Source organism: Canis lupus, chromosome 16 (genome assembly GCF_048164855.1).
Source record: "Canis lupus baileyi chromosome 16, mCanLup2.hap1, whole genome shotgun sequence".
NCBI lineage: Eukaryota > Metazoa > Chordata > Mammalia > Carnivora > Canidae > Canis > Canis lupus.
This window is the reverse complement of record NC_132853.1, coordinates 60,647,062-60,670,316: the sequence shown is the minus strand read 5'-3', so window position 1 is coordinate 60,670,316 and position 23,255 is coordinate 60,647,062. Positions and strand designations below refer to the sequence as shown.

Sequence of the window (23,255 nt, the reverse complement as noted above, 5' to 3'; positions counted from 1 at the left end):
CAGCCCATTGGCCGGGGCGGCGGGGGCGGGGCCGGGAGGCTGGGGTGCCGCGTGGCGGGCGCGGCTCCGCGGGGCCTGGGCGACCTGCGCGCGGGGACCGGTGAGTGGGGTCGGGCACAGCTGAGGTCGCGCGTGAGGGCGGCGCAGGGGAGACGCGCATCCGCGTCCCGGCTCGGGTCTGGGGGGGCCTGGGGGGGCCCGGGCTCCGATGCGTCGCCCCCGCGGAGCTCTGACCCGCTCCGGGGGCCGGCGCGGCCGCCCGCGTGTCCTCCGTGCGGGATCCCCGGGAGCAGGTCGGGGACGGCTCCGCGGGGCGGGGACGGGGGTAACTGCCCGGTCGGAGCTGGCGGGCGCTTGGGGGAAAGTTGGACGGGGCGGGAGGAGACGGGGGGAGCCGGGGGGAGCCGGGGCGCGGGGCCAGGCCTGGCACTGCCCGCCCACGTCCTGCCCTGGATCCTGCCCCGGATCCTGCCCCGTCTGGTCCGCAGTTGCTCTGCAGCGCCGGTGCCGGCCTGGAGCTGTGGGCGCGCCCGACACCATGAGCGTCGGCTTTATCGGCGCCGGCCAGCTGGCCTTTGCCTTGGCCAAGGGCTTCACGGCGGCAGGTGGGTCCCTCAGCCGGGCGGGCGCGGGAGCTGGGCGCCTGGAAGACTCGCCTTGTTTGAGTCCTGTGGGACTGGGTCCTTGTGATGTTTGGGGTGGGCGGGGGCTGGCTGTCCTGCTGGGGGTGGGGGATCTCCACTTCCCTTCCTGGGAACTGGATGGGGGGCAGGCCTTGAGGAAGGGTGTTACCTGCAGGCATCGTGGCTGCCCACAAGATCATGGCCAGCTCCCCGGACATGGACCTGCCCACGGTTTCTGGCCTCAGGGTAGGTGCGGGGTGGGAGGGGGCAGTCCCCGAAGGGGCTAGTCCTGTGCTGGGGAGAGCCGCGATAGCCTGGACCCTGAGAGCCAAGTGTGAAGGCCCCAGGGGGAGACAGCTCGCCGCCCCCCACACAGGAGGAGGGCCCGGGCTACAGCATCCCAGAGCCTGCCTCCTGGCCTGCTCACAGCCCCTCTTGTTCAGCTCTTGGCCTCTGGGTGACAGGTACACAGGCGGCTAGCAGGGAAGGTGTGCTGGACTGGAATGGGGCCCCCCAAATGGAGCCCCCCCCCCGGGGCCGCAGGAGCCAGGCAGACGGGGCCTCGGGATTGGGGCCAGGTCAGACACATCCAGGCACTGAATACAGCTTCGCTGCCAGGGCTGAATTAGGGCCCCAGGTGCGAGGGCGGGGCGGGCCCCCAGCTTGCAACTAGCCCCCCCAATGCCACGCACCCCTGGAAGACAGCAGCCCCCCAAGGCGGGGATGCACATCTCTTCTTTTCTTGCGGAAGGATCACATTCCCAGAGCAGCGCTCCTTCCACTTCAGGGTGGAAGGGTGGCAGGGGGCTGTCAGAGCGCCATACCGAGCCTCCAACCCCGGCTGTCCAGTCTCAGCAAGCTCTGCCCTAGTCCACGTGTGGGGCTCTTAGCTTGGGGAGGATACTGGGGGGCCAGCCAGCTGCGGTGCCAGGCTGAGCCCACGCTGCATTCCCTGCAGAAGATGGGAGTGAACCTGACCCCCCACAACAAGGAGACCGTGCGGCACAGCGACGTGCTCTTCCTGGCCGTGAAGCCACACATCATCCCCTTTATCCTGGACGAGATTGGCGCCCACATCGAGGATCGGCACATCGTGGTGTCCTGCGCAGCTGGTGTCACCATCAGCTCCATCGAGAAGGTGGGCACTGTGGCTCTAGGCCAGGGGCACCTGTGGAGGGGACGCGAGTGTGTTCTGTACAGCGCTCAGGAGCTCTGGCTGTGAAGTGGGCCCAGCGGCCCAGCCCGTAGCTGGAAGTCAGGAAACGCTTAGCTGGGTGAGTGGGGGCACCCTCACGCCCGGCACGCTGCGCCGGGCAAGGGGCAGGACAGACACACAGCTGGTTTCTCCTCCAGAAGCTGATGGCGTTCCAGCCAGCCCCCAAAGTCATCCGCTGCATGACTAATACGCCGGTCGTGGTGCGGGAGGGGGCCACCGTGTACGCCACGGGCACCCACGCCCAGGTGGAGGACGGCAGGCTCCTGGAGCAGCTCATGGGTAGCGTGGGCTTCTGCACGGAGGTGGAGGAGGACCTGATTGATGCCGTCACGGGGCTCAGTGGCAGCGGCCCAGCCTATGTGAGGCCTGGGGATGGGCGGCGGGTGGTGGTGGTGGTGATGGATGGTTCCAGGGCCTCCGGGCACATCCTCCGCCCTCCTCCCTGCTCTGGCTGCTGTGGGCAGAGCTGCTGGACCCGCCGGTGCCAGAAGGAGGAGGAGGAAGGGCCCAGGGTGGGGCCTTAGTTGTCCTCTCCCTGCAGGCATTCACAGCCCTGGAGGCCCTGGCTGACGGGGGCGTGAAGATGGGGCTTCCCAGGCGCCTGGCAGTCCGCCTCGGGGCCCAGGCTCTGCTGGTCAGTGTTCTTCCCGATCCTTTGGTGGGGGCTCCTCCTGGCTGGGCCTGATGCTGTTGCATGGGGGCAGGTGGGTGGAGAGTCAGTGGGTGCACGGTGCCCGGGGCTGGGGGCAGAGGCCTGTGGGCCGGACAGGCGCTCCCGTGGCAGCCAGCTGCTCTCTCTGGCTGTAGGGGGCCTCCAAGATGCTACTGGACTCGGAGAAGCATCCCGGGCAGCTCAGGGATAACGTGTGCTCCCCCGGCGGGGCCACCATCCACGCCCTGCACGTCCTGGAGAGCGGCGGCTTCCGTTCCCTGCTCATCAACGCCGTGGAGGCCTCCTGCATCCGCACACGGTGGGCCCCAGCCGCGCGCCTCGCTCCCCAGAGCCCCTGCAGATTTTGCTCAGCCATTCACCCAACAGACGTTTATCGAAGCCTGGCAGTGGTGCCCTGGGGTCACAGCTGGCAGCACCCTTCAGCAGCCATGGCCCCTGGGGGGACGGCTGCCCTCTGGGCTCACGCTGTGCTCCCCCCATAGTTTCCCCAGCTGTAGCCCGCAGACCAGGCTGGTCACCCAAGCCGGGGAGGCAGGCCAGCAGGTACAAGAGGGAACCCCAGGTGGGCCCCACCCTCCTCACCCCCTCCCCGGTCCTGGGGAGATGAAGCAAGTCAGCTGGCCAGATGCTCAGTGTCCCCAGCTGGGTGACAGCAGAAAGAAAATCCAAGAGGGGGGACAGCAGAGCTTGGTGGCTTGGCTTGGAGCCGTGGTGCCCGGCTCAGGTCCGCAAGATGGACAGGCGGCACTGTCACCTCCCTGCCTGCCCCCCAGTTGAAACCCAGAACTTCTCCAAGTGCCACAATGTGACGGCAAGGCTGCCTCGGATGCCGTGCTGCCCTCCTGGCGCCAATCCTCAGGGCCTGCAGATACGGCCCAGGGCCCAGTGGGGTGGTGATGGGTTCTGGGCCGGGGGGCTGCTAGTAGGTTCGGTGACCCGAGCTGATCTGAACGAGGGGAGAGGAAGGCAGATGGCTGTCTGGGGGAGGAGTGGCTGGCAGGAGGACATGAGACGGGAGTGACAGCACAGCAACCCAGGTGGGCAGGTGCCCCCTCTGCCCTGGTGGACCCTTGGGCTCAGGAGGGAGGCAGAGGCCTGGAGCCAGCACTCCTCACTGCCCCCCCAGGGAGCTGCAGTCCATGGCTGACCAGGAGAAAGTCTCACCAGCCTCCATCAAGAAGACCATCTTGGACAAGGTGAAGCTGGAGTCCTCTCCAGGGCACTCACTGGCCCCTTCTGGCCACTCCAAGCTGTTCCCGCAGAGCCTGGCCCCAGCAGGCAAGGAGAACTGAGGTGTCCACCAGGCTAGCCTGGCTCCCCACCTTCTGTCCGCCCCCCCTCCCCGGGCTTGGAACTCCTGCGCCGGCTGTCCTTAGCTCCAGCCACACGGGGTGTCCCCGTAGCTGCCCACTGCCCGTGACTTTGGTCACATTGGGTCAGTGGGGGCTGTAACCAGGGCGGGCCCACATCTCTGCCCATGGGAACCGGTGCAGTCGCTGAGCGCTTCCTGGCCCAGCGCCGAGATGGATTCCGACCCTCAACCTCCCCCTTCCTCTGCCCCCAGACGAGGTCAGGAGCACTTCCTCCAGGAGGCCCTCAGGAGGCCTGGGGGTCTTTACTCCCCATGGCCCGCTGGCTTGGGGCTTGGCCTCTTCTTGGGTACAAAGGTCAAAGTTCCCCTCCCATGAAGGCCCAGCCAAGGAGGGAACCCCTTCCCACCCCTGCTCCTGCTCCAGCCTCCACTTGGGGTGAGAAGGACCAGAGGGTCCCAAGCATCCTGAGCCCAGGCCAGACCACAGCTGCCAACTATGCCTTATTTTTGGCATTTGAGGAAAGGGCTCCTTGGGTGGTCCCAATCTCTGAGGGCCTTACTGCCCATTCCCGACCTGACTTACAGAGTCTATCACTCTGTCCCCAACCTTTTCGGTGAAATACATTAGTTTCCAACCCGGTGCCTGTTTCTAACTTTGTCACCTCATGTTGCGGGGACCCCAGCTGCCCTAGAAGGTCCTCGTTGAGTGTAATCGAGACGCCACCCGCAGCCCGCAGGTCCTGAGCCCTTTCCTGCAAGGCGTTCTGGGCCTCAGTGAGCAAGGCTACAGGGAGCTTCCAGGGAGGAGTGCGGTGCTCTGGGCCATTCTTAGCTCCAGCCACACGGGCTCTACAGGTGTGATCAGAAGCTGGCACCATGGGCTCGGTGTGCCCTGCTGGGGGAGAGGCACCGCCTCTGCACCCTCCGTACCTCCCAGCTCGGGGGGCGGTGGGGGGGGCAGATGGCTCCTCGACTCACGCAGGCAGGAGGCCAGGAAGGAGCCCCTAGGGCTCTCCAGAGAAACAGACCCAGTAGATGCGTATGTGTCTGGGCCTGGAGTGCCTGTGCCCTGCTTCTCCGTGTGGATGGAGGTGGGCACGAGGGTGGGCAGTGAGCAGCCAGTCACCCCTTCTCTCATAGAGCCCTGGGAAAAGGGGTTCCCAGAAGAGGTTAGGCCACCGGCCTTTCCAGGACCAAGCTGGGGAGCGCTGCAATGCTACCACCTAGAGAAGCCACCACAGGGGTTGCGCTGGGGAGGGTCAGCTTGGCCAGCTTTCCTGGCTCCCATGGTGCCAGATCTGATACCTCCCATGTCCTGGACCTCCCCAAGGGGACAGAGCCTGGAATGAACTTCCTGCCCTTTGCTCAGTGGGCCAGGTGAGCCTGGTGGAAGAACCAGCTCCCTCTGCTTGGTCCAGCTTCTGCCTCAGTTTCCTAACTGGAACCTTGCCCTCGGCTCCTGCCTGCCTAGATGGGGCCTTGCCCTGCTTCTCTCTGCCAGTCCTTTCCTGTACCAGGCTCACCTTGTCCTGTGGCCCCCATGCACGCTGGGCTCAGGCTGCAGAACAAAAGGACCAGCAGCCCTTGGCTAGTCAGAGAAGGAAGAGGTCCATCCTCGGAGGGCCCTGGCCTGGACACCTGTGGGAGCAGAGCCAGTCAGTCAGTTTGGACAGCAGCCATATCCCGTGTGCCCTGAGTCTCCGTACGAGGTGGGGGCCTGCTGAACTCCAGGAGAAGCCAGTGGGGTCCCAGGATCTGCTGGTGGAGGGTGCAGGCTGAAGGGGGGTTGTGGAGTTGGGAGGACACCTGGGGGGGCACCAGCAGGAGGGCGGCATCCAGCTGCAGCAGGAAGCAGAGTGCTGGAGGCCCAGCGAAGGCCAGACCAGGCCAGAGACCCGGGTCTGAGCGTTGGCCCTCAACAGGCAGCTCTGGAAGCTGGTCATGGTGACTCTGTGTGGACCAGCAGGGATGTTGAAACCTGTGGCCCTGTCTCCTTGAGGTCTCACTCCCAAGCAAGGCCGCAGTGCTGTTCCCGGGGACAACCGTCCTGGACCCTGGGCGGGAGGCAGCCAAACTTAGGGCAGCTGAGACCCACCATGGACTCCCTCGGGCTCTTCAGCTGGACCCAGAGACTGCTCCTGGAGGCTTGGGTATCTTGGCTGTTTCAACGTGGCACGTCCTCCTCCTCGATGGCCTCCCCCAGACATGCAGACAAACCCACTGTTACTCTATAGGTGATCAGGACACTGTTCACATATTCTGCCCACGCCCCTGGAGAAGAGTCTTGGGTGAGAGGGCAGCAGGGCCTGGGTTGTCTCCTGGGACATTCCCCTCCACACAGGTCCCAGAGATGAGAAGGTGGGCAGCACTACATCCCATCACGTGTCCGGAGGGCTGACCTCAGGGCCTGGGGCCATCTGCAGGAAGCAGCCCTAACATCCTCTCACTGGCCTCCAGGTGCATTGGGCCCCAATTCACTTCCCATCGACCTCTCTGGTGGCCCTGGGTGGGCGCATCCCCCTGCCTCCCTGTCCCCTCTTCCAAGATGGAAGAAGTGGCCAACTGTGTTCCCAGTGGGGGGAGGAGGAGGAGAGTCCTTCCTGAGAGTAGGAGCCTCCTTGGGGAGAAAAGCAGAGCAGCAGGTGGCTGATAAAGCAGCCCCTCAGTCACCTCTCGTGTATAAATGGCAGCCAGACTCCATCCTGTGAGGACTGAGGAGTTGGGGGTGTGGGAACGTGAGCGGATTAGCCAGTGAGCTTGCACCCATGGTGGTCCCAGCCCCGGGGTCAGTTGCTTCTATTTTCTGATGGCATCGTGATTCCCGGCTTGAGCTGGGCGGCACCAGGTCAAGCCTGCGTGGCCTGCCAGGGTCCTGCTGTGTGGAGTGGCCCCTGGCCCAGCAGTCGGTCAGACTCTACGTCTCCACCAGGTGTGACCTGGAGAACTGAGCTGGTGGTGGCGGTGGGGAGGCTGGTGGAGCTAGAGGCCACAGGACTGCATTTCCGTCCTCAAGGGCAGGCCTTCGTTGTTGCTAGTATATCGAGTTGGCTATAAAAGTCATGGCCCAGGGACACCTGGCTGGCTCAGTCTGTAGGACGTGCCATCTTGAGTTTGTGCGTTCGAGCCCCATCTTGGGTGGAAAGAGTACTTACAAACAAAATCCTCAAAGAAAAAGAAATTGAGAGTCACAGCCCAGATGTCTTAGGGCCCTGGAGTCTCTGAGACTGCAGCCACGCCCCGTACGAGGTCGCGCCCTGGCCTTAGCACTTTGGGACAGACAACCACAGGGAAACCTCCTCCTGGAGGGGGCGGGGGTCCTGCGGGTGCCCTCGCGCCCTGGCTTTGGGGACCTCTGCAGATGGCCTTCCTCAGGCGGTGGCACTGAATTCCCATCAAAACCCCGCCGCCGGCCTCTCGCTGCGCCTGCGCCAGCTCACCTGGGTGCCCCGGGCCCGCCCGGCCAGGTGAGCCGCCCTGCTCGGCTCTACACCCGAGAAGGGAAGTGCAGAGGCGACGGGATCCCCCCGACGTCCCTTCTTCCCCCGGGGGCCTGTTTCCCTGGGAGCCGAGCAGCAGCCAGAGGTCCCTGGAGGGCGGGGGCAGACGCGGCCTCGCGGGCCCGGAGCCCCGACAGCCCCGACGGCGCGGGAAGGGTCTCGCCGGCGGAGCGGGCCGCGGCGCGGGCGCCTCCAGGACTGGGCGCAGGGCAGCCCCCCGCGCGGACGCTGGACGGCGCTGCGGGGCCCCTGCGAGCCGGGGGCGGCGGGGGCGGCGGCGGGGGGAGCGCGGGGCAGGGCGAGGCCGCGGGCGCGGCTCCCCGCGCAGGCGCAGTGCCGCCGCGCCGCCGCTCCGGCCCCTTTAAGCCGCGGCCGGCCCGTCGCCGCTTCATGAATGGAGCCCACGTGACCAAACATCATGTGACGTCTGTGGAGCGGCGGCGGCGGCGGCGGCGGCGGCGGATCCCGAGCCTGGTCCGGCCCGGCCTTCCCAGCGCGCTCGGCCCGGCCCGCGCAGGCGGCGAGCCCCCACCCCGGGCCCGGAGCCCCCGCGCGGCCCCGACCCCCGCCCGCCGGCCGCCCGGCCTCGGCCCGCCCGGGCCCGCAGTGTGCTGGGTGAGTGCGGCGGCGGCGGGCCGGCGGCGGGGGTCGGGCCCGGGCGGGGGCGGGCGGGCGGGCGGCGGCTCCCCGGGCGGCGGCGGCGGCGGGCGGGCCGCGCGCTCCCCGCTGCTCGTTTGCCGGCGCGCTCCCGGCGGCCCGTGCCTCGGTTTCCCCGCGGGTCGGAGCGGCCGCGGGCCCTGGCGCCCGGGGTGCCGGGGGTGGGCCGCGGGGGCCGGAGGAGGGCGGGGCGGGGCGTCGGCGGGGCCCGCTCGGCGGAGCCCCGGGCGCCCTGGTGGGAGGGGCGGCCGTGTGGCGGGAGGAAAGGGTGGGGTGGAGCGGGGCGCCCGCGGCTCCGCGGAAGAGCCCGGGGCCCGGCTGCTGATTCATCAGGTGTCCGTGCCCGCCGGCCCGGGCGCTGGGGTCCCCGGCGGGCCGCGGGGGGGGCGGCACGTGGCGGGCCCGGGAAGACCCTGCCCGCGCCGGCTTCGCTCCGTCACACGCGTGCCAGAGCCCGGAGGGAGACTTGCTGAGTCATCAGCATGAGGTCACTGGATGCTCGTTCTAATGGGGGGGGGGGGCCGAGCCAGGGGCCTGGGGTCTGAAAGGCCGGGGGATGAGAGCGGGAGGGGAAGCGGGGCGGGGGCCAGGCCCAGGGCAGCGGCTCAAGTCTGGGCTTCTGGGCGAGCTGAAGGCTGGGCGAGGACGAGGTGCAGGGGCCTGCGTGCAGGTGTCGTGTCCCGGCCGAACATGAAGCCCCCGCCCGCCCGGCCGTGCTCGCCTCCGGCGTCCGGTCCCCAACCGGCGTCTGGGACACTTCCCCAAACTGGGAAATAGTTCTGAGTGAGAGGAGGGGAGGAGCTTAGGGGGGCCGTGCTTGCCAGGCTGGGAAGCAGGCTTTCCCTGTGACTGGTCTAGTGGGCTGGGCTGGGCAGCCCCTGGGCGGGGAAGGGAGGGATGCACCCTGGCCGGAGGGAGTCAGTGGCAGAAACAGGGGTGCCTGGATTCTCCAGTCCCGGAGGACAGTGGACAGGGCAGGGGCGAGCAGGTGCAGCTCTACCAGGAAACTCCAATGAGACGGGGCGGCAGGACTTTGGCACCTGGGGAGTGAGGTGCTGGTGAGCAGGCCCTGCCCCTTTGGCAGACTGGCCTTGGGGTTTGGGTCCAAGCCCCGCAGGTGGCGGCCACAGCCGAGGGCGCCTGGTCCTGGGGCACAGCCGGTGGGCTGGTGTGGGAGGCACGCGGAAGGCACTCCGCTCCCCATCACCCCAGAGCTGTCCCCCTCCAGGCTGGGCTCCGTGCTGTGTGGGTGTTAGTGAAGACTGTGGCCCCGGTGAGTGTCGGGATTGGGAGGGGGCAGCCTGAGGGTGGTGTGGCCTGGGCTACCTTTCCTGACTGTGGATGGCTCCTGGCCTCCAGGGGCGGGGGTGTGGTTCATGGCTAGGTCTGGCCGGCCTTGTGGTCTGTCTTCAGGGATCCCCCTCCCCCCCACACACACACACACACACACACGCGCGCACTCACAGACACACGCATACTTAGCTTTGGGCTCATCGATGCCAGATGTTTAACACCTCAGCTGATCTTTCCTTCTGCGGCAATGTTATACCTGAGGAATGCAGATTCCCGAAGGGCTGGTTTTCTAAGTCTTCTTCTTTATTCTTAGTGGAAATTGAGTCGTTGGCTTTTTCCAGAATGGCTTTCAGCGGCTGGGGGATCTCGGAGGAGGTGGTGAAGGCCAGGCTAGGTTGAGGCCACTAGAATTTGGGGCCAGGCCCAGGAGCAGGGGCTGGCTGGCTGTGTTGCTCTTGCCACCTGTCCACATCCTGGTTTGGGCCCAGGTAAGGGGTGGCACTGTTTGAACCCGTTTTTCCCTTCCCAGCTGGCTGTCAGCCTGAGGAGGTGGCCCAGCATACCCTGGGGATTCCAGGCTGTTGGGACCACCCGAGCCCTCTCTACGAGGTGGCTCAGCCTCTGGGGAAGGGGAGCGGGGAAGGATGACAGAGCCTGTGGGACGGGGGAAAAGCAGAAGCTTCTCCTTAATCCGGCCTCCCGGGTACCCTTTCTTTGGCTTCTAGGGGTACCCTGAGCTGTCTCTAACAGTCCCTCCCCAAAGGCTATCACTGTCACACCTGTGTGTGTCCCAGGTGGGCAGAGGCCTGGTCAGGAGCCTGAAGCACAGGCTTTGCAGAGACCTGCCCCTCCCCCACCACACGCAGACACACGCTACACCTTTGATTAGGAGGCGAGTGGCTGCACTTGTGCTGAGTTCAGGCCTTCTGCAGAGGGTGAAATCTGTCGAGGAGGCACTTTTCAGCTTCCAGCCGCCACACTCGGCACTTCTCTGTGTGATCTCTTCAGGAAGTCACCGTTGTGCTCAGCATTCGGGGGTGGAGGGAGGATGGCTGGCGGGAAAAGCTGGTGCTTGGGCTGTTCCTTTGGGCTGACAACGGTTAGACCCAGGGGAGTGTCCCTGTACCCTGACTCAGACTCGAGGCTGGGGGAGCCCCCTGGGTGGGTCTGGGGCTCTGGGGATCTTCTGGCCTCCAGCTGGTGTCTTCTCCATCCTCTGCTCTGGAACAGCCATGGGACCAGCCTCAGGGTCTGCCTCAGAGCCCTGGGGAACCCGGCTGTGGTGAGGCACGTCCCGGGACTAGGACGGGGCTAGGTGAGGTGGCCGCTGTACCCTGAAGCCGCTTTGCACTTCCACCTCCCCCACCTGTGCTGTATCTCCCCAGTGAGGGTGAGAAAGCCCCCAGCCCAGGGCTACCTGCAGAGCTTGTGACCTCCTGCAGCAGGGAGACCACGGTCCTTCTTTTTCTCCAGCCACTTACCTTTCTGTGCCAAACCTGGCAAGTAGGGGTTTGAGAGGGAAGCGTCCTTGTTTAAGGGTTTGGTGGGGGGCTGGCTGGGCCAGAATTGCAGGATTAGGTGCACAGAAATGTCCTTGGCAGGGCTTGAGAAAGCATTGAGGGCCGGGTATGGGAAAGGCAACTGAATGGCTGCGAGGGGGCCCTTTGGTCTGCACCCCCCAGTCCTTTTGTTGTTCTCTGAGCTGTGGGCATTGACCCCTGGTGGGGGGGAGGGCTGGAGGAGGCTGAGCGGGTCCCCCGGTTGGGTGGCTAACCGGGCACTGTTAGGAAATAGCAGTGATGGGGTGGGGCAGGGGCACAAGATGCCGCAATCCAAAGCCACAGGAAGGTTGCTCCACCAGGCAGCGGAGGTGGGCTGAGCCCAGCCTCTGCTGGGGTGCCTGCCACCTGGGGGTGGAGGGGGGGGCTCCCACCAATGCTGAGGACGGTCAAGCTCTTCAAAGTGAAAAGTCTGACTCGCCTGCATCCTCGTCTTGGCCCCGAGGCCTTCACGGGAACCCCCCCCCCCAGGACCCCCGTACCAGGGCAGCTAAGGGGAGGGGGCTGTCGGAGGTCGGGCCCTGGAGTGCACAGGTGTGGGGGCACTGGCCCCAGCAGCGCTCTGCCCAGGCTGCGGGTCCCCGGGCTGTGCTGGCTGGCAGCCCTGGGGAGCGCCAGGCCAGGCTGGTGAGGGAGCGGGAGCGATGTGCTGAGTCAGCGTGACTCGCCAGGAACAGCCATGCTCTGGGGCGCACACTGGGGTTATTTTTAAAGCTCCCGGCTTCCTTCTAGGCTGGCCCCTCCTGCATCCCTTCCATCTCTTCCCGAGGCCCTTTTCTAGTCTCTGCCGTTCTCTAACAGCCGTTCATTCAGTTTCCCTCCCCTGATCTGGCCCACTGGGTTCCTGGGCACAAGGTGCACGGGGAGCAGCCTAGCCAGAGGGTGGCAGGTGGTCCTCTGGGCCAGGTATCGGGAATGGTCAGGTGAGAGGCGAGGCTGGGGGCTCTGCGGCCTGGGGAGGGAGAGGAGAGTGGGCTGTGGGGTCCTGACCTCTGCTCCCTGTCCCGCAGAGTGCCTGCTTGCCGTGCCCCCGGGTTATGACGACCCCCAATAAAGGAAACAAAGCCTTGAAGGTGAGCGGACAGAGGGGGCGGCGTCTGGAGCCGGGGAGCACCGGGGTGGGCGTCCCCCCTCCGCCCCCACCTCACGCCCTGTCGCTCCCCCAGGTGAAGCGGGAGCCGGGAGAGAATGGCACCAGCCTGACCGACGAGGAGCTGGTGACCATGTCGGTGCGGGAGCTCAACCAGCACCTGCGAGGCCTGTCCAAGGAGGAGATCATCCAGCTGAAGCAGCGCCGGCGCACGCTCAAGAACCGCGGCTACGCTGCCAGCTGCCGTGTCAAGCGCGTGACGCAGAAGGAGGAGCTGGAGAAGCAGAAGGCGGAGCTGCAGCAAGAGGTGGAGAAGCTGGCCTCGGAGAACGCCAGCATGAAGCTGGAGCTCGACGCGCTGCGCTCCAAGTACGAGGCCCTGCAGAACTTCGCCAGGACCGTGGCCCGCAGCCCCGTGGCGCCGGCCCGGGGACCCCTCGCCGCCGGCCTGGGGCCCCTCGTCCCCGGCAAGGTGGCCGCCACCAGCGTCATCACGATAGTAAAGTCCAAGACGGACGCCCGGTCGTAGGGACGCGCGCTTGCCCGGGCGGGTCTGCGAGGGGCCACTAGGCGCATGGCGAGTTTGGCAGCCCTGTCCCTTCTTTCTCCTCTCCTTTCTTCCTCTCCCGCCTCCTCCCTCCCCTGCAAAGCACAACCTGCACCCCGGGGGCGCCGGGCTGAGCCCCTCTGATCTCGTCGTTGTCATCGTGTGTTTTGTACGTTGGGATTGGTCAGTTCGGCGGTGGTGTGGGGTCGCCCCAGTCCCCTTTGTACCAAGGCCGTGCAGGCTTGGAGTCTAGGGCTGGCCCCGTGGGAACAGAGGAACACCGGACGCGCACTCTGGGGCTTGCGAGTTTGAGCAGGGAGGGCTCCAGGGCAGGGGGCCGCTGGCCACTCCTGGTGGCCCACAGCCCTGACCGCTGCCGGCTGGCAGGGGGCTGTGGTTCACTCTCAGTGCGGCCAATGGGCATAGATGGCCTCTGCTCCTACGAGTAGGGTGTCCTCGAGGGCCCTGCATGGGCGGGCCACCAGCCTGGGCGCTACAGGCGCTGGGAGGGACAGGGCGTTCTGTGGCTTTGGGCCAGGGGCCACGGCGCTCCAGCCTGACACATTGCACTGAACAAGACCAAATCACTGGTTGTGAGCATACGTGAAGGGTGTGTCCCGTGTCCTGCGATGGGTCCCGTGTCACTGTTTACATGAGCTATTTGTGTGGTTACATAGCCCTTTATTTAAAAGAGAGGAGTTCCTTTTACGAAGTTATTAAATTATATGTTTAAAAGCTAAAGAAAAAAGAGCTGCAGAGTATTTATAAAACTGTCTTTTTAAAAAAAAAAAAACAAGCAAGAACATTTGACCGTATATATGGACAAGGAAGGAAAGTATAATAGAAACTTTGCTAGTTTAACAAAAGAAAAAAACAAAAAAAAAATCCCTTTCTTGTAAACTTATGGACAAGTCTTTGTGGCTGTTGGAGTTTAGTTTTTATATACACAGAGTTATCAGACGTTATTTATAAAACTTAGTTTTAAAAAAGACAAAAAAAAAAAAAAAAAAAAGCCAAGCCGTGAGCGACCACAAGGCGCGTGCTGGCGCCCTCTTTGCTATCTCTTTTGCAATTGTACCGAAAGTGACTTACTCCCTTGCCCTTCCTGCTTCCGTCTCTTGCCGGTGCCGTGCCGTAGTGCTGTCGTCTGAGCCTGGTGAGGTCTTGTGCAGCGTCCCGTGCTGGTGCTTCTGGTGACCTTTGACCTGTGGGTGTCACTTCTTGTGTCTGTTATTCCCGTGTCTGTTTTTTGGATTTGGTTGTGTTTTTGCTTCTGCTGGCATGCTGGGCCTGCACTGGGTGCTGGGCAGCTCCTGCTTCGGCAGGGCCTGGGAATCTGCCCGCCAGCCCGGCCCCTCTGCCTCGGTGCCTGACCCAGGACCCCAGAGGATCAGATACGGGGCTCTGCCGCTCTCACCTCTGCACAGCCTTGGCTTCGCATGTCTCTGGAAGGCTTGGGCTGAACCAGTGGCCGGGTGGGTGAGACCAGGGGCCATCCCAGAGCGCCCCCCGACCCCACCGCTTCCGTGCCCACCGCTTCTGGCCATGGGTGACAGACTAGCAGGGACCAAGAAGTCACTAGGTGCCCCCAGGTGTCTTCCTTCTGGCCTCTCATCAACACGTGTGGGCTCTGGCCGTCGAGCGCAGCCTTGTTCCTGCAGGTGTCACGTGGGCCCCATCCGGGGAACCCTATGGCCCATGTGGGAGTGTCAAGGCCTGCTGCCCACCTATCCTAGCCGTGTTTCCATGCTGTGAAGGGATACTTCCCGGGAAACCAGGTGGTTTGGGGCTTGTCTGGGGTGGCCCCTCTCCCTGCCTGCGGGCCAGAGTGGGGGGGGTCTCCACCAGTGTCAGACAAGGGCTACAGTCTCCAGGGCCAGGTCCTGTCCCTCACCTCGCCCTGAATGTGCTCCGGCTCTTGGCTGTGGGCCACTTTTTGCCTCCCTTTGGGATCTGTGTCTTCCAGGGATGCGCTGCTCAGCTTGTGGAGGTGCATCTCTCCGGGGCTGAGCCCACCTCCCCATGGCCCCTCGACAGAGGCAGCTAGTCTTCCAGCCCTGGCTCGGGAAGCTCCTCCTAGGCCTGTGACGGGAGCTGCCTGCGGTGCCTGCCCTCAAGAGGCTACTGCCCTGTCTCTGGCCACATGGGTCTCGGCTTCTCCTGGAGGTCGCTGGGCAGCTTCTCTGGGGGCTTGAGCCCCTATAAAGCACAGAGGTGTGGGCTGGTGAAAAGAATCTCACTGCAGCCTGGTGGGGCATGACTTTGGGGGCAGCAGGGTTTCCCTCCCTGGGTGTGACCCCGGGTGCCGTGGGATAGGAACAGGGCCATGCTGTCCGATTCTATCTTCTCTTGGTCCTAGATGCTCCCCGGTCCCGGTTGGACTCGGGTCGGCCTGCCGTGGAGATTCTGACTGTTGACTCTCAATACTTAGTGGCTTACTGCCCCTCCCTGCCATGTGGCTTTGTCTACCTAGGGTCCAGATGAAAGTTGTCGATGTTGGTCGTAGCGGCACTGATTTGGAATCCCATCCTAAGAGTCTCTGAAGAGAGGGAGAAGCCTGTGCCCTCCATATCCACTTCTGGTCCCCACTTTGGTCCTGGCTAGGAGGCAGTCATCCATCTCCCAGGCTGGAGACCTGGAGAGCAGAGGAAGGAGACAGGCTTGGAAGGTGAGAGGCAGGCTGTGGGGGTGGGCACCCGGAGAAGACCAATTGCAGATCTGATTTAGGTAATAGAAGAAGCTTCTAGAGTTAGTGAGGCCATGTTTCCTTTCATGGTTTTTGGATTTGGAGCAACTGTTCCTTGGGTCTGGGGGAACATCCCGTTCCTGTCAAGCCCGCCCAGCGGGGCCACTCCGCACTCTGCCCCTTCCCTCCCATCACCTTGGTTTCTTGACAGGTACAGCCTGTGTCCACATGTGACTGCTTTGGTGTCTTTCTGATTCTTGTTAATTTAGTTTTCCTACTGTGACGGTGTCGTGTTCTTTTTCCCGACTTTTCTGACACAGCGAATCGAGGGCTTTGGCAGAGGCCAAGTCTCCCAAACTTGCCCGCTAAGTAAACCATGATGTGCACCTTCCTTCCCATCTTGCCCTCACTCCTCCCTTATCCCAACACGGACACTCAGATTTCAGAGGAGAGCCCTGTGGGAACAGGTCAGCTCCTGCCCTGAGTATGACCCCAGGGAGACCTCCCCATGGCCCTGGCTTGCTGCTCTGGGTGGCACTGCTGTTTGTCCAGGTGAGGAGATGTGGCTGCTCAGCCGTGTGGTGCTCTGGTTTCTGCCGGATGCCAGGTCTCCCCTGGAGGCTTTTCTGCTCTTGCTCCAGGTCTTTGTGCACACCGCTGATGGTCAACAGCAGCCTCTGTGGTCAGCGCGTGAGCCCACAGCTCTGATTGGCTGCGGCCTGCTTTGGGACAGGTGGTCAAGCCCCCTCCTGTCCCTGTCGCCTCCCCTCTCTGAGGTGGCCAGTTGGCTCAAGCTCCCATCCACCACTGGGCAGCCCAAGCCACAGCCTGCAGCACCGCTTCCGCTCTGGGATCTTGTAAGTTGCTTTTTTAGGCTGTGGTTTGGTGAAAGGAACCAACACGGTAACGATCCCCCCCCCCCCCCCAGAAGCCACTGAATAATTCGTTTTGGCGCGTTTTTGCCTTCCTGTTGGCCGTCTAGTTTTGGAGCAGGCGGGGAGACGTGGAGGGCACACGAGGCAGGGCTGTGGCCTGTCCTCCTGCAGGCCTGTGTGTTTTGAGCATGTGCTGTCCCCGTGGGCCAGTCACCGGGTCTCCACCCCGCGCTGGGGCAGCAGCCTTGGTGCGTGGTGCCTGGGCAGCCCGAGCAGGAGGGGAGCGTGCCGGGGAGCTTCGAGGGGCCGGCCCTCCCTCCCCCGCACCCCGCACCCCGCACCCTGCTGCTCCCTGAAGCCTTTAACCAAACGGGAGTGGGTGGCGCCGCCGTTTAGCCCGGTGCCCGGCCCCGGGGCCGCCCTGGCGCTGAGGGGCTGGGTGCAGGGAGTCGCCGAGGGCTGGAAGCAGGGGCGGGGGTCCGGGGGCTGCCGGGGCTCCCGGGCCGTTGAAGATCCAGGCGAGGAGGGGCCTCCCTGGGCCGCGGCGCAGCGCCCCGCCTGCCCTGTGCAGTATTTATTGCTAAATTATTGTCCAGGGGGGGGCGGCACTGGGCCGGACCCCGGGTATTTATTGCTGTACATAGTGTATGTTTGTGATATATAAGGTTTTCTTTATTTTGTATATGACCAATAAACACCTTTTAAAGAGACCGTCAGGTGCCTCCTTTGCGCGCGGCGTGGGCGGGGCCGGAAGGGCGGGGCGCCTGGCGCGCATGCGCGGTGCGCGGCCTGCCGGGAGGCGGAAGCGGAAGCGCGGGCCTCCCGGGAGCGATGGCAGCCGGGGGTCCCAGCCGCTCGGAGCGCAAGGCGGCGGAGCGGGTCCGGAGGCTGCGGGAGGAGCAGCAGCGGGAGCGCCTCCGCCAGGTACGCCGCCGCCGCCCGCCCCGCGCCGCGCCCCCGGCCCGCGCCGCCCTCACCGCCCGCCCCGCGCCCGCAGGTGTCGCGCATCCTGAGGAAGGCGGTGGCCGAGCGCAGCGCCGAGGAGGGCCGGCTCCTGGCGGAGAGCGAGGACCTGGTGACCGAGCTGCAGGGCCGGAGCAGGCGGCGCGAGGGCCTGAAGCGGCGGCAGGAGGAGGCGAGTCCGCGGCGCGCCCGGGGCCGGCGGGGCGGGGCGGGGCGGGGCTTACGACCGGCCTCGGCGTCTCGGCAGGTGTGCGACGACCCGGAGGAGCTGCGCAGGAAGGTCCGCGAGCTGGCCGGCGCCGTGCGCAACGCCAAGTACCTGGTGGTCTACACCGGCGCGGGGATCAGCACGGTGAGGCGGCCCTTTCCAGGGTCCGGCCGCCCGCGCGGGGCGGGGCGCCCCCTGCCGGGTGACGGGCCCCAGGACCCGGCAGAGCCCTCTGCGCGCCGGCCCTGACCCGCAGGAAACGCACCTTCGCGCAGAGCAGCTCTGCTGTGCTGTCTCCAAGCCGTTGCTTGGTCCATTTTTAAAAGCAATTTCTACACCCAGTGTGGGGCTGGGACGCAGGACTCAGATCTAGAGCTTCACGCTCTTCCGACTGACGCCGCCAGGCACCCCACTGTTTTCTCTCGTCATTTTTTAAAGTCTTACTTATCTATTTGAGAGAACGTGCACAGGGCAGAGGGAGAGAGACTCTCGGACAGACTGCCCCCCCCCCCCCCAGCGCAGGGCCCCACCACCCGGAGATCAGGACCTTGGGTGGCCACCAAGCGCCCCCTACCCATGTGGTTTCCCAGAGAGGCTTGAAATGATTCCACTTCAAACTTCACTGGGGAGATAAGCATTTATCAACGTATGCAGTTTTTGCGATGCCTGTTTAGACACAAGAAAGGAAGGAGGCGTAAGAGGGACTGAAACCTCAGTGCCTGCGGGCAGCTCCTCACTTAAAGTCAAGGTGGTTCATCACTAGCCCAAGGTTAGGTGGGCAGAGTTAAGCCCAGAACTTGTCTCCAGGTTCCCCATTCACCGGATTTTCTACGTGTTGAAAGTCACTAGGAAGCAAGGCAGGACGAACGAGAGTACACCAGGGGAAGGAGAGAAATGCGTGGGGTTTGGGCAGGTTTTATTGGGAAGCTGTCTCGGGCCACAGAACATGGGTAGCTTTGAGAGTGTCATTGTCTACTTAGCGGGTGCATGTTGAGTGTGACGCAGTGTAGGCCCAGCACAGGGGAGCCTGAGGATTTCCAGCCTCAAGATGCCCGCAGGCGATGAGAATATGGCGTGTAAGCAGACAGCTAAGGCAAAGCTGGTTGTGCTAGGTTGCTAGAGTGGAAACGCAGACAGCCACCTCCCCATCCCACCCCCTCATGGCTTCAGCAGCAAAATCCATCTGGTTGGCTTTCTGTGCGATACAGCATTGAAGCCAGGCCTTGAAGGTTGAGTAAGGTTTTACGGGCAAGGGTGAGAGTAAGAGCCTCCAAAACAAGAATGTGTAAGGAGCACTGAGCACCCTGACTTGCAGACCCTGGAGCCCTGGTAGTGGGGTCTCCTGCCTCCAGTGACGTGTGCGTTCCTGTCATTTGTGGGGGTGCTGCACAGGGTTACGGACAGCCGTGTGCTGCTCTGTAGTTGAGCATTACTGATTGAGGTTTCTCTTCAGTGTCATTCAGAACCACGCTCTTCAGGATGGGCATTTTTCCAAGCTTCAGCTGCAGGAGGGAGACAGGGCTCCCCAGAAGGCAGGTCACTCACAGCCTGGGGAACACAGGAGTCCTTGATCCTGGCCTACTGTCTTCTCTCATGATGGTTTTGTTTTGCTGGATCGAGAACTAGAGAAGTTCAGTGGTGCTTATCTTGTGTGGAGAGATTGGCTATCTTTGTGAAGGGAAGACAGCAAACACTACCAGGATACAAGAATTAGGACAGTTGAGTGCTCTGACCTGAGGTTTCACTATTTGCTAAACCTTCCCGGAGCACTGGCCGGGCCCTGGGGACCCACAGATGAGCCTGGCCAGTCCTCTGCCTCGGTTTAGAGGACGGGTGTGGCTACATAGCCTGGGCTATTCCCAGTGCTGGAGAGGTTCCCAGAGTCGGCAGGATCCTTGAGACCTGGAGGGATGAGCTAGACCAGGTGGGAGCAGAGGTGTGGGCAGAGGGAAGGAGCCCCTCTGTCTGGGTGCAGGCAGGTTATGGTAGGAAGTGCTGAGCCTCCAGAATGGATAGAGCCTAGTGCGAGGACAAGCCTGGAACACCACGTGAAGAGGAACGTTTGCTTTTCACTCTTGCAAATTGTGCCAGTTCCTACAGTGATGCATTGTCACCGGGTTTATGTTCTTTGTGGACGTGCAGGCAGCCTCCATCCCAGATTACCGGGGCCCCAATGGAGTGTGGACGCTGCTCCAGAAAGGGAGGAGCATCAGGTAAGCGGCCTAGCGCAGCCCTCACACAGCCTTCGCACACGGTCCAGCCAAGGCAGCGTGGGCCTGACCTCACAGCTTCCCACCCCTGTGCTCCCTTCTACCCGGCAGTGCCGCTGACCTGAGTGAGGCTGAGCCGACCCTCACCCACATGAGCATCGCCCGCTTACATGAGCAAAAGCTGGTAAGAACCCGAGGTGGCTAGCTGGGTCCCCAGTACAGGACCTGGAGGGCCACCTCTGTGCCCGAGCAGCAACTGCGTCATAGCTTGTCAGCCCTTGGACGCTGAGATGAGTGCCTACCGCGGGTTTGAGACTCCGGGTTCGAATCTCTCTCATGAATCATCCTGTACGGGACCGATCTCAGGCCCAGAGCTGCTGGTGGCTCTTTCCCCCTGTGTTTCTATCACATTGTCCCCACAGATCTCAGAAGGCATCTACATACAGGGGAAGCTCGTGGGCAACCTCTGGAGACCCTCTGCTGAGCACTTTGAACCATGTGGGGAAGGGTCAATCCTTCTGGTCCTTCAGCTACCTGAAATGTAATGAGCTGAGCCCTTCCTAGCTGAGAGCAAGCATCTGCCCTCTTAGCTCGCCAAGTGCTTCAGAGCTGTTGGGGTGGGGGAGATGCCGGGGGGGGGGGGTGTGCCTGGGGCCTTTCCCACCCAGGACCCTCCTGAGTCGAGCTAAGACCGGCCTGCCATTCCAGTTTTGCCTTTGAAGCTTCATGCAGGACTGGAGTCCCCCCTGGTTTGGGAGCTCTGGGTAGGGTTACGGATGGTGTCCTGGCTGAACGCAGCGCCACAGCACCAGCACGCACGCACACACACACACACACGCACACACACACACACACACCCCGACCCCTGCTGACCTGCCCCATCTCCCCTTCAGGTACAGCATGTGGTGTCTCAGAACTGCGATGGGCTCCACCTGCGGAGCGGGCTGCCTCGGACGGCCATCTCGGAGCTCCACGGGAACATGTACATTGAGGTGAGCAGCCCCTCTGGGGTTTCGGGGGCCGGTGCAGGCCGGCGGCTCCTGCCCACAGCGCCCTCTCCTTCTCAGGTCTGTACAGCCTGCACACCCAACAGGGAGTACGTGAGGGTGTTTGATGTCACTGAGCGCACCGCCCTTCACCGGCACCAGACAGGCCGGGCCTGCCACAAGTGTGGGGGCCAGCTCCGGGACACTATTGTGCACTTTGGGGAGAGGGGGACGCTGGGGCAGCCTCTGAACTGGGAGGCAGCCACTCAAGCTGCCAGCAAAGCAGACACAATCCTATGTTTAGGTTCCAGCTTAAAGGTACGTGAACAGCGCCATGGAGGAGGGAGTGGACGGGACAGAAGGGGAGGGAGCCTGCTTGCCAGTCCCTAGCTGGATCAGTGTCGGACCCTAGCTTCCTGTGGCTTCGTTTGCTCTTGTGCATGGGCTCTTTCTGTCTGTCCGTCCATTCGTGCAGGTTCTGAAGAAATACCCTCGCCTCTGGTGCATGACCAAGCCCCCCAGCCGGAGGCCCAAGCTCTACATCGTGAACTTGCAGGTAAGTTGCACACCAAGATACACCTCCTTAGATCTGGACCTTAGAGCAGGAGAACCAGAGAGTTCCTGGGGCATTCGTGTCCCAAACTTATGGGCCACAGAGGTCTGGCTGAGAAAGGGCCATTGCAAAGAAGTGAGATGTCCTCACTCGCCTCCCCCTGTTCCTAGTGGACCCCGAAGGATGACTGGGCTGCCCTGAAGCTACATGGGAAATGTGATGACGTCATGCAGCTCCTCATGGATGAGCTGGGCCTGGAGATCCCCCCCTATAGCAGGTGAGGGGGGCACGGGGGCACCCGCCCCTTCCCTGCCCCTGTGTGGATGGGCCGTGTCTGTCTTTACTCGTGAACCTGAGCATAGAGAATGCTCTGAGATGTTGCAGATGGCGTCTGAGGTGTGACTGCAGCTTGGTGACCTCTGCAGGGAGTGGCTGAGGCATCAGCGAAGGCTGATGTGACTCCCTGTGGGGAGAGGGAATGTGCCAGTGTGTGCCTGGAGCGCCCCCTTCTACCTTAGACAGCCTGGACGGGAAGGTGCCTCGAAGGGACGTGGTCTCGGCAACTCCAGTCAAACAGATTCTTGGTGCACCTGGTTTGGGGAGCTGGCATACTTTGGGGAAACTTAAACTGTACCTTAATACAGAATTTGTGATAATTTAGACATGGTGTATGTATTGAGCAAAAAGTTTACACTTTCTTTCTCTGTGAATTTTCAGGGTCTTATAGGGGAAATCAATAACTTCTTTTAATCAAAGGGTTCAAGAATTAAGGATCCCTTCACCTTCTGGGCCTGGCAATTCTTGTATGTTATGTTTGTGGTGTTCTGTAATGTGGGCCTATTGTGTACCGTACTTTTTTTTTTTTTTTTTACATTAACTTAGCTCATTTTCTTTATCAGTGCTTATCTGTATCTTAAGTTTATAATATGTGGTTCTGCATCTCAGACACATGATCTCTTCATGGTGTAGTTTATAGGCCACGCCTCCCTAGTTAGCTGGCCTCCCCACCCCCCAGCCCCCCACCATCAGGTCTTGCAGCCTGGGAAGAGGGAGAGGGTCTGGTCCACCTGCCCCTGGCCATACAAGTGAAAGGTGGGACCCAGAGCTGCTAGTGATCCGTCCCTCTCGGGGCTACTCCTGCCCCACCCTGGGTGTGCACGGCCTGCTCCATCGCCAGCACGGACACAGTTCTGCAGAGGCTGAGCTAGTAGTGTGAGCGCTGACCTTTGAGTTCCTGGGAGCTTACTCCTCTTGGCGCTGTTCTGTAGCTCAGGAACAGTGGAGCTGCTGCTAAGCCAAGGCTGGCCACAGTTAAGATCGGGAGGGGAGCAGGGCGACCTCAGTCAGCTTTCCCGCCCTGGGGCAGGTTGTGCCGAGGCCCCCAGGCACACCTGACCCAGCTTTCCCTTTCCGGTAGGTGGCAGGACCCCATCTTCACCCTGGCCACTCCCCTGCGTGCGGGTGAAGAAGGTAGCCACAGTCGGAAGTCGCTGTGCAGAAGCCGAGAGGACCCTCCGCCTGGGGACCGGGGTGCGGCCCTGAGCTCGGCCCCTGTCCTAGGTGGCTGGTTTGGCAGGGGCTGCGCCAAACGCACAAAGCGGAGGAAGATCACGTAACCTGGGGCTGTGGACAGGAACACTTGGCACTTTGCGGACGGCAGAAGTCTTACTCAGGGGCCGGCCCGGGGCCCGGAGCGTGCTCCCGGGGTGACGCGCTTAGCCCTGGGTCCCGGCGGGAGCCCCCTGCACTGCTGTGGCCGCCTCCGGCCTGGGCCTCCGGAGGATGCCTCACCCGTCCTTGGCGGCGGTCATGCCTTCCTGCGAGGACAGAACTCGGGTTATTTTGCGGCCGGCCGGCTGGGGAGGGGGGGAGGGGGAGCACGCGGCTGCCTTACCTGGTCCGCCGGGCTAGTCTCAGGGGCCTCAACCCTTTCTACTGCTTCTTACTAAAACATGGTAACTTTACAGCAACCTTTTCTGTGCTGGGTGTGCGGCGGCGGGGTGGTTCTGAGCCTGGGCTCTCAGCAGGCCTTTTTATTGTTATTAAACGTCTCTGCACTGTCTCGCGCGTGTCCTCGAATGACTGCCCTGCTGGCACCAGGACGGGGGCGGCACCGGCACCGGGCCGGGGGCGGGCGCCGGGATGGGGCTCCTCGGGGAGGCGGGCGGCGCCCCGCGTGGCCCTGCCCCGCCCCCTCGGCCAGGTGCGCGTGCGCTATTGGCCGCGCGCGCAGGGGGGCGGGGGCGGGGCGAGGCCCCGGCGGCTCGCGCCATTGGCGGCGGCTGGGGGCGGGGCCCCGGGGCGGGG

The 23,255-nt window shown here is 63.3% G+C and overlaps 3 protein-coding genes and 1 long non-coding RNA gene across 16 annotated transcripts; 3 read left to right on the top strand and 1 right to left on the bottom strand.

Moving 5' to 3' along the window:
• Window positions 1-36: 36 nt before the first annotated feature.
• Window positions 37-4,464, top strand: PYCR1 (pyrroline-5-carboxylate reductase 1). Its single transcript, XM_072782021.1, has 8 exons — window positions 37-100; window positions 489-605; window positions 799-869; window positions 1,582-1,761; window positions 1,977-2,198; window positions 2,381-2,473; window positions 2,647-2,810; window positions 3,639-4,464. Exons 2-8 carry the CDS (start codon window positions 539-541, stop codon window positions 3,802-3,804), a joined length of 963 nt encoding a protein of 320 aa, XP_072638122.1. The 5' UTR covers window positions 37-100; window positions 489-538; the 3' UTR covers window positions 3,805-4,464.
• A 3,376-nt stretch (window positions 4,465-7,840) lies between these two features.
• Window positions 7,841-16,739, top strand: MAFG (MAF bZIP transcription factor G). 10 transcript variants are annotated; one of them, XM_072782011.1, is made up of 3 exons: window positions 7,844-7,936; window positions 11,841-11,903; window positions 11,997-16,739. In XM_072782011.1, the coding sequence occupies exons 2-3, from the start codon at window positions 11,868-11,870 to the stop codon at window positions 12,447-12,449; spliced, it is 489 nt and encodes a 162-aa protein (XP_072638112.1). In that variant the 5' UTR covers window positions 7,844-7,936; window positions 11,841-11,867; the 3' UTR covers window positions 12,450-16,739. The 10 variants fall into 10 exon arrangements, with proteins under 10 accessions (XP_072638110.1, XP_072638112.1, XP_072638118.1 ...); XM_072782017.1 differs by lacking the exon at window positions 7,844-7,936 and adding an exon at window positions 8,304-8,465; XM_072782015.1 differs by lacking the exon at window positions 7,844-7,936 and adding an exon at window positions 8,852-9,251.
• A 54-nt stretch (window positions 16,740-16,793) lies between these two features.
• SIRT7 (sirtuin 7) lies at window positions 16,794-23,010 on the top strand. 4 transcript variants are annotated; one of them, XR_012009405.1, is made up of 11 exons: window positions 16,794-16,952; window positions 17,026-17,163; window positions 17,239-17,343; window positions 19,342-19,412; window positions 19,521-19,593; window positions 20,303-20,401; window positions 20,477-20,713; window positions 20,871-20,951; window positions 21,119-21,225; window positions 21,666-21,751; window positions 22,366-23,010. XR_012009405.1 is itself a non-coding variant. In XM_072782007.1 (10 exons), the coding sequence occupies exons 1-10, from the start codon at window positions 16,860-16,862 to the stop codon at window positions 21,405-21,407; spliced, it is 1,038 nt and encodes a 345-aa protein (XP_072638108.1). In that variant the 5' UTR covers window positions 16,794-16,859; the 3' UTR covers window positions 21,408-21,608. The 4 variants fall into 4 exon arrangements, 3 of the variants coding, with proteins under 3 accessions (XP_072638108.1, XP_072638109.1, XP_072638107.1); XM_072782007.1 differs by lacking the exons at window positions 21,666-21,751; window positions 22,366-23,010 and adding an exon at window positions 21,374-21,608; XM_072782006.1 differs by lacking the exon at window positions 21,666-21,751 and having other exon boundaries at window positions 16,795-16,952.
• On the bottom strand, window positions 21,789-23,137 carry LOC140607324 (uncharacterized). The gene is made up of 2 exons (XR_012009406.1): window positions 22,843-23,137; window positions 21,789-22,765 (listed from the first exon to the last, which is right to left on the bottom strand). It is a non-coding gene; the product is annotated as an uncharacterized lncRNA (long non-coding RNA).
• Between the last annotated feature and the right edge of the window lie 118 nt (window positions 23,138-23,255).

What these genes read in the sequence shown, in the direction of transcription:
- PYCR1 (XM_072782021.1), top strand. Translation starts at nt 539, where the DNA reads ATGAGCGTCGGCTTTATCGGCGCCGGCCAGCTGGCCTTTGCCTTGGCC. An exon ending in CAAGGGCTTCACGGCGGCAG is followed by an intron (nt 606 to 798) that starts GTGGGTCCCTCA and finishes TGTTACCTGCAG; the next exon opens with GCATCGTGGCTGCCCACAAG. An exon ending in GTGGCAGCGGCCCAGCCTAT is followed by an intron (nt 2,199 to 2,380) that starts GTGAGGCCTGGG and finishes CTCTCCCTGCAG; the next exon opens with GCATTCACAGCCCTGGAGGC.
- MAFG (XM_072782009.1), top strand. Translation starts at nt 11,868, where the DNA reads ATGACGACCCCCAATAAAGGAAACAAAGCCTTGAAGGTGAGCGGACAG.
- SIRT7 (XM_072782006.1), top strand. Translation starts at nt 16,860, where the DNA reads ATGGCAGCCGGGGGTCCCAGCCGCTCGGAGCGCAAGGCGGCGGAGCGG. An exon ending in AGCGGGAGCGCCTCCGCCAG is followed by an intron (nt 16,953 to 17,025) that starts GTACGCCGCCGC and finishes CCGCGCCCGCAG; the next exon opens with GTGTCGCGCATCCTGAGGAA. An exon ending in ACGGGAACATGTACATTGAG is followed by an intron (nt 20,402 to 20,476) that starts GTGAGCAGCCCC and finishes TCTCCTTCTCAG; the next exon opens with GTCTGTACAGCCTGCACACC.